The sequence below is a fragment of the Gopherus evgoodei genome, unplaced genomic scaffold (genome assembly GCF_007399415.2).
Source record: "Gopherus evgoodei ecotype Sinaloan lineage unplaced genomic scaffold, rGopEvg1_v1.p scaffold_34_arrow_ctg1, whole genome shotgun sequence".
Classification (NCBI taxonomy): domain Eukaryota; kingdom Metazoa; phylum Chordata; order Testudines; family Testudinidae; genus Gopherus; species Gopherus evgoodei.
The window spans coordinates 6704419-6712841 of NW_022060016.1; the positions used below are offsets into that span (position 1 = coordinate 6704419).

Genomic DNA, 8423 nt, shown 5'->3' on the forward strand with positions numbered 1-8423 from the left:
AGGTCATGTTCTCTAGACCTTTAATCATTTTTGTTGCTCTTCTCTGGACTTTCTCCAATTTTTCCACATTTTTCCTGAAATGTGGGGCCCAGAAGTGAACACATTACTCCACTTGAGGCCTAATTAATGCGGCATAGAGCGGAAGAATTACTTCTTGTGTCTTGCTTACAATACTCCTGCTAATACATCTCAGAATTATACTTCGGTTTTTTGCAACAGTGTAACACTGTTGACTCATATTTAGCTTGTGATCCACTGTGACTCTCAGATCCATTTCTGCAGTGCTCCTTCCTAGGCAGTCATTTCCTGTCTTGTATGTGTGCAACTGATTGTTCCTTCCTAAGTGGAGTACTTTGGATTTGTTCTTATTGATTTTCATCCTATATACTTCAGACCATTTCTCCAGTTTGTCCAGATGATTTTGAATTTTAATTCTATCCTCCAAAGCACTTGCAACCCCTCCCAGCTTGGTATCCTCCACAAACTTTATAAGTGTAACAGAGAGACTCTGCTACTAGGAGGGTTTCATCATGTCTCAGAAGATCACAACCTGGTGGGAGGGGGCTATGCCTGTATTGGAATAAGGTCACTTTGTGATTCACAGTGTGGCAGAATCTGAATGTCCGTTAGCAGGGAAAATTGCTGGGGGGAATCGACATATGGAAAGGACTGAAACCCTGTCCGAATTCTCTCACATTGCCCTTCTCACCCAGGCAGGCTACAGATTGTCCACGTTTCGCCGCAGATCATCCCCTCCTCCCAGCGGGAAGGAAAGGGCTGCAATGGAGCTGGCTCAGGTAAGGGATTCTCAGGGAGCTGCTGGTGGGTTCTGCTTGGAAGGAGATGAGAAGTAAATGTATAGGAGAGTGGGTTCTGCTAGAGGTAGTGAGAGGCAGGAACTATCTAGGGTGTGGAATGGCAGGGGAAAGGATGTGACAAATCTGCTGAGACTTGTGTACTCTAGGGTGTGATGGGTTGTCATCCCGGGGTGCAGTCTGGGGGGCTTCTGGGAACCGCTGTGCCCTCTAACCCTCATGCTGGGTTGGCCCTTCTCACACTGCTTTGCTGGAGATTCAGCCGGCCTCTCCAGGCCCTGTTATCACCCAACACGACAGCAGGTGGCGCAATGCATCCAACCAAGCTACCTGAGTGCTTTACCTAAACCACTCCAGAAGGGATAGAGGACAACAGCCAATTTCCCAGCGATAAGTGTTAGCAAACAGATCAAAGCAGATTACTTAGGCTTAGTCAGAGTTTTTTGTTATTTGCTATCACACTATCTGGCTAGAATTTGAATTAGCAATTTCTCACCCTGACTGATGATGCAAGCAGTCCACCAAGTTTCCATACACAAGCTACAAATCCCTTTACCCTGGGACCAGCACTTCTCCCACTTCATCTTTGTTCCTCAGGTGTTTCCAGGAGTTCTCTTTTGTGGGGAATGAGGCCAAGAGATGATGTCACACCCCACTTTATGTAGTTTTTCCATTTGGCGGGACCCCTTTGTTCCAAACTCAGTTCCCAGTCCAGTTTGTGGAAAAATACAGGTACCAAAATGGAGTTTAGTGTCATGTGGTCTGGTCACATGCCCTAGCATGGCCTGCTGAGTCATAGTAGCCATGACTCACTGGGTGACTGAAACGTTCACAGGACGGCTACGCTCTTCCATAGTCCATTGTCTTTTTTGATGAACCAAAAACACTATCTGGCTTCTTTGTTGTGCCTGAAAGGCTCATTGTGGGTGTTATCCAGAGTAAGCACATTTGAAAGACAGATACATAGTCAATATCTATAACTTCAGATACGAACATGATACATGCACATAAATAGGACAATCATATTCCGCAAATCATAACTTTTCCAATGACACTGAACATGACGCATCTTGCACAAATGCATCATAATTATGTCCTAATCATTTGATAATCATACCACTATGCTGAATGTGGGGAGTAGTGTCAGGGGCTAATTTTAAGGCACAGGAGTAGTGACTGGAACTTCCCCTCTTTGTGGAATAGGAAATAACCCTCCAGCCAGGGCTGGGAAAACTTCCCAGACTTCCAGTGCTGGAGCCTGAATCTACTGACACTTCATTTGTTACTACTACCATTTGTGGCAACTGCAAACTTTATCAGTGATGATTTTATATTTTCTTCTAGGTCATTGATAAGAATGTTAAATAGCACAGGGCCAAGATCCAATCCTTGATTGAACCAACAAGAAATATATCCACTGGACCATGGTTCCCCATTTACAATGACAGTTTTTAATCTATTTAAAGTATGCTGTGTTTATTTTGTATCATTCTAGTTTTTTAGTCAAAATATTGTGCTGAACCAAGTCTCATGTGCCTTACAGAAGTCTAAGTATATTACATCAATATTATTAGCTGCAACCAAACTTTTGATCTCATCCAATAAAGCTATCCAGTTAGTTCAGTAGAATCTATTTTCTATAAACCTTTGTTCATGGGTACTAATTATATATTAATAAAATCCAGTATTGGCTGCTCCATTGTCTTGTCCAGTATCGATGTCAGACTGACACTCTTGTAATTAGCTGGGTCATCTCTTTTACACTTTTTAAATATTGGCACAGCATTAGCTTTATTCCAGTCTTCTGAAATTTCCCCAGTGTTCCAAGTTCTAATTAAAATCAACATTAACAGTCCACCACGCTCCTCCACCAGGCCTTTTAAAGCTCTTGGATACAAGTTATCTGGACCTGCTGATTTAAACATGTCTAACTTTAATAGCTGCTGTTTAAGGTCCTTGTGAGCTACTGTTGGAATGGAAAGAGTGTCATTGTCAACATCTTATGATACGAGTACAACATCTGTTTTTCTCCAAATCCAGGAGAGAAATATTTATTGAACACTTTAACCTCTTCTGCATTATTTTTGATAATTCTGCCATTTCCATCTAGTAATTTACAACTACCATTTTTTGAATTAATTTTGTACTTAATATACTTTTAAAACTTCCTTCTTATTGTCATTGATTGGTCATTTCTACAATTCTGACCTTCTCTCTTATATTCTTTACTATTGACTTCCCCTTTCTTCCATATATTTTATTTGGAGAGTGTTGGGATTTCTACATCAGGGTCCAGAGACAGCCCCATCTCCTATATCTAGCCGTGGCTAGTAGGTATGTGATAAATGTGAAGACCCTGCCTCCGTCTGTCAGATGGGAGACACAAAGGTTCTCTCTTTGTACCCTCTGATGCCTCCTGGCTGCTCTAAGCAAGGTGGGGTGGGACTCTGTTAACATGTGCCTCCTGGAGCTTCCATTTACCTGTGCTGCTGTTCTGTGAATAGTGGGGTTGTGAGTGGGGCAGCAGTGTGGAGTGTTGCACTCTTGCTCTTTCAGGAGCTAGTGACCTTTGAGGAGGTGGCTGTGCATTTCACAAAGGAGGAATGGACACTGCTGGACCCCACTCAGAGAGCCCTCTACAGGGATGTCATGCAGGAGAACTATGAGAATGTGACCTCGCTGGGTAAGGAGTCCTATCCCCTGGGTTATTAGAAGCTGTGGGCAGGCCGGCTTTGGGAAGCGTGGGGCCCAATTCGAACAGTTTCGATGGGGCCCCAGCAGAGAAAACTAAAACAAAAAAACACTTAAACTGCTTTCATTTCTTCCATGTATTATTTACTTTCCTTGACTCTATAAATAATAACAACTTATTTATTAATTAGCTGATTTGCACTTTCATGTTAGGAAAATAATTTGTTTTGATAGTGGTACAACTGATTTTCTTCACTATTGTTTATTTTATTAAAATTTATAAAATATTTCCTTATTAATATAAAATTACCCCCTCCTCTCCCCCCCCAGCACCGCCCGACCCCATGGAAACAAATCTCCTTCCCCAGCTCTGCCCCGTCTAAACAAGGTTGGGAAGAGGAGAAGAAACAGCACACATGGGGTGACCAGATCACAGCAGTAAAATAGGACTTGCCCCCTCCCCACTCGGCCCCACCATCACACACCTCTTCACCCCCTAGCCCCCCGCTGGCTTGCTGCGTCCCTCCTAGTGAGTCCCCCACCCACCACTCGCCTCCTTTCACCTCCTCCTTCCCCTGCCAGAGACCCCCATGCCTGCCCCTAGAACAGTTGCTGGCTCACTGCTCGCCTCTGTCCACCCGCCGCTTGCCCACCTGCTCGCCCCCGACTCGCCACTTGCCCCCTCACTCCCCCCCCCCAAGTATAAAGCTTCTTTCGAAGATCCAGGGGTTACTATATTACTGCATACAGCAGTCAATCAATGCAGTTGTAGATAAATCTCTGCATTATGCATTTTTGTATAACTTTTATATGACTTTGTATTGAACCTTGGTAATATGTTATAGCAGGGCCCAAAGGTAGTGTAATTAAGGTAAAAGAAAAATGTCTTTTTGCTAGGAGTAGAATAAGATCTTCCCCCCACTTTGTAATCAGTTGCCCTGTTGAATGAATGAGGTGTGAATTAGGAAGGTGTAGAAAGCAGCGCCCTCAGACAGCTGCAACCCTTGGAGAGGATCTGGAAGCCAGACCAAGGAGAGCTTTGCCCAGGCTGAGTGGGACAGAGTTTGGGTGCTGGGTGCAGGCTCCGGGCTGGGGCCTGGGCTGAGGTGCAAGAAGAGTGGAGGAGTGCAAGCTCTGGGAGGGAGTGAAGAGGGGTGGATGGGGGCTGGAGACGGGGTGGTGGGTGCTGGAGGGGGAGGGGAGGAGACTGCCATCACATGTGGCTTCCTTCCTCCCTGGCTGCCCCTCACTATAGCCTCAGTGGGGAATGAGGCTGCCCCTTGTCCAGTGTATGCAGGAGTGGTGGCTGGGGGGAAACCCAGTCAAACTCTGGTTTTACTCTTTCATTGATGGGTCATTTTAACCCCTTGCAAACCCTTTCCCGCCTCTCTCACTCCCCTTTTCTACTGGGCTTCTTTGATCTTTTTGGTGGAGCCAGATGAAAACTACAAACCCCAGTGAGAGCAACAGGCTGGAAGACTAGACTGAACCCACCACCCAGCCTAATCCATCCCAGAGCCCAGGACTGAGGGCAATGTCCCCTCACCCCCAGGCGCTTTTCCTAGTCTAAACAAACCCTGAGCATCACGGTTATACTCTTCCCCCATTTCAAAGCAGTTCTTAGTCATGATGTTTCCCCTTCGGGAAGGAATTGTTTCATTCCCAGTTGCTTTGATGTTGCTTCAGGTTGTGCTGAAGAGCAGATATTTTTATTACCATTTTCTTCACTTAAAATATATTGAACTATAATAAAGCTATGGTGATCTGTGGCCCATGTAAACTATTTTTAGAACGTTGCTCCCTAAGTGGCATTAATCACACTTCTAAAAGATGCCATGAGTAAATTGGGAACAACTGTCTTTTACCATTTGGATTCAAAGTCAGATGAAGCACGGAGAGAAACAGCTGATTCCTTCAGAGCCATTCCATGCCTATGGGTCCCAATCTGGCTGCCTTGTTGGACAAGAAGCACTTCCCTGCTGGGCAAATGACGGTAGCCAATGAGGGAATGTATCAGATTCCAAGTTCAGACTGCGGGATACATGAATGCTCAGTCCTGACTTTGTGGCTTGGTCTCTTAGTTTTCCTGTTGAGTCTTGTGCATTTGTATCATTTCTCTGCCTCCTGCTACTTTGAAAGATTAGGAAGTGTGAAAATAGAGCACAGGTGGTTTTTCTTACGATACAACCTTCTCCTGTAGTGTGGGACCCCTTCCATCTACACTTCTGGGAGAAGACCCAGGGAGAAATGAACTCACAGAAATGGAAGGCTCCTAGAATGTAGAATGTGACTTCACACAAAGCACTGGGTGGAAATGGGAATTAAGAGAAAACTGCCCTGTCAGTTTATATTTTGTAATCTTTGACTAAATTGTTAGCAGCGACAATGAAATTAAACATGAAGTTAACTAGTGTAATGTAAGAGGCTGATTCTGTGATAACTTTCACTGTTACGATATGATTCAAGTTTTCTTCTAGTTCTCTCTCTGCTCCCTCCTATTGTATCGGAAATGGTGGCTAATCCTGAAATTAAAACCTCACTCCAAAGGAATTAGAGTGGATGAATATGTGAGAGAAATAGCATGTATGAGAATAGAGACCCAGCAGAGACTGTAATTATTTTATTACTGTTTCAAATGGAATTTATTTTGATACATTTTAAAATAAATCGTCTGTGAAGAATAAAATTACTTGAGACAAGCTGTGTAACCTTTTACCCAGTTAGAAGGTAACAGCCACAGAGTTCCCCAGGTTTCTTGCTTGCAAAGCAGAGATGTCACACCAGGCAGGAGATGTCAAAATCTACAATGGTGATGGATGTGTGATGGGAGCTTTTCTGGGTTGTTTTTTTCATTTTTTTATTCAATTTTTGTTTTGTTTCTGCAACCAGTTATTTTGATAGGTGCTGAGTCTCCTTTTCCTTTTGAGCACAGCTGTTTACCCCTCCGGCTTGGCTCTGGAAACCTCCTCAGTGCTGGCCTTGTGTTTCTTTCATGTTTAATATGTTTGGGGTTCACACATCCACACTGCATGCGGTTCACAGAAACCTGCTAGATTAAGCGGGCCTTTTCCAAACAGCCATTGGCCCAAAGTCTGCCTCAATTCAGCTGGATTGGGACAAGCCTATATCAAAGGAGTGGTTCACACCTGATTTGCCCAGAGGCCTTTGGAGAGGTGTGGTAGATAAGATAAGTAGGAATTGACAACACTAAAGTTAAAGGTAAGGGTGAAAGACCCTCACCTTGCAAATCAACAAGCCTGTTCTGTTCATTCCCTCTGATGCATCTGGCACTGGTCACTCTCAGGGCTGGTCTACGCTACGCGTTTAAACCGATTTTAGCAGCGGTAAACCGATTTAGCGCCACACCCGTCCACACTATGGGGTCCTTTATATCGATATAAAGGGCTTTTTAAATCGGTTTTTGTACTCCTCCCCGATGAGAGGAGTAGCGCTAAAATCAGTATTACCATATCGGATTAGGGTTAGTGTGGCTGCAAATCGATGGTATTGGCTCTGGGCGGTATCCCACAGTGCACCACTGTAACCACTCTGGACAGCAATCTGAACTCAGATGCACTGGCCAGTTATACAGGAAAAGCCCCTCAAACTTTTGAATTTCATTTCCTATTTGGCCAGCGTGGAGCTCTGATCAGCATAGGTGCCCACGCAGGGCTCATCAGCACAGGTAGCAATGCAGTCTCCTGAGAATAGAAAAAGAGCTCCAGCATGGACCGCATGGGAGGTACTGGATCTGATCGCTGTATGGGGAGAGGATTCTGTGCTAACAGAACTCCGTTCCAAAAGACGAAATGAAAAAATATTTGAAAAAATTTCCAAGGCTATGATGGAAAAAGGCCATGCCAGGGACTCAGTGCAGTGCAGAGTGAAAATGAAGGAGCTCAGACAAGCCTACTAGAAAACCAAAGAAGCAAACGGAAGGTCCAGGTCAGGGCCAAAAACATGCCGCTTCTACGCTGAGCTGCATGCAATTTTAGGGGGCTGCGCCACCACTACCCCACCCTTGTCCGTGGATTCCGAGGTGGTTGTAATCTCAACTGTGGCTGAAGATTCTGCGGAGGGGGAAGATGAGGAGGAGGAGGAGGAAGAGGACGACGACCTTGCAGAGAGCACACAGCACTCTGTTAGCCCCAACAGCCAGGAGCTTTTTCTGACCCAGACGGAATTACCCTCCCAGCCCTCCCAAGCCACTTGCCCAGACAATGAAACCATAGAAGCGACCTCTGGTGAGTGTAAAGCAATCATCCTAGAGAATTGGATGGGGGGAGTTGGCTTCTGCTGCTGCATGTTAACAGGAAAGAAGCATCAGTGAATGGGATTTGTTTGGTATTTGGGAAAGGAGGGCACTGTGTATATAAAGGCTGGAGACGCCAAAAGACAATGGCTTACCATGGCCGCATGCAAGCTGAATTCTGATGCCTGGACCTGCGTCTGTGAGATCTGTAACACCAGAGCTGCAGGCACTCAATATTACGATGCAAAATGCAACCTTGTAGTCAAATCACATGTGCTATGTAAGGTGAATAGTGTTGTTCACTGTGAATGAGTATAACCATTGTTCTGTAAAATGTATCTTTTAAAATACTTCTCTCCCTTTTTTCCCTCCCTCATGCAGCTGAAAATTTTTCAAACCTCCCTACTCCATCCCTAAGGCTAGCTCAAATAAGGTGGAGGAAAAAGACGCAAGACGAAATGTTCTTGGAAATCATGGAAGTAACCCGCAATGAAAGAGCTCATTTGAATGAGTGGAAGGACGTGGTAGTAAAGTACAAGAAAGATGCCAGTGAACATGAGGATAGGAGAGACGCTCGAGATGAGAGGTGGCGGCAGGAAGATCAGAGGTGTAGACAGGAAGATCAGCGGTGGTGGGATGCAACGCTAGGGCTGCTGCGTGATCAA

At 44.9% G+C, this 8423-nt stretch overlaps 1 protein-coding gene across 1 annotated transcript; it reads left to right on the plus strand.

The window, feature by feature from the left end:
• Positions 1 to 550: 550 nt before the first annotated feature.
• LOC115641378 (zinc finger protein 19-like) lies at positions 551 to 3582 on the plus strand. Its single transcript, XM_030544473.1, has 2 exons — positions 551 to 797; positions 3372 to 3582. Exons 1-2 carry the CDS (start codon positions 660 to 662, stop codon positions 3525 to 3527), a joined length of 294 nt encoding a protein of 97 aa, XP_030400333.1. The 5' UTR covers positions 551 to 659; the 3' UTR covers positions 3528 to 3582.
• The last annotated feature ends 4841 nt before the right edge of the window (positions 3583 to 8423 follow it).

Bases quoted from the DNA above. Each gene is read 5' to 3' on its own strand.
- LOC115641378 (XM_030544473.1), top strand. From the start codon at position 660: ATGGAAAGGACTGAAACCCTGTCCGAATTCTCTCACATTGCCCTTCTC. The intron at 798-3,371 runs GTAAGGGATTCT...TTGCTCTTTCAG, and splicing joins CTGCAATGGAGCTGGCTCAG to GAGCTAGTGACCTTTGAGGA.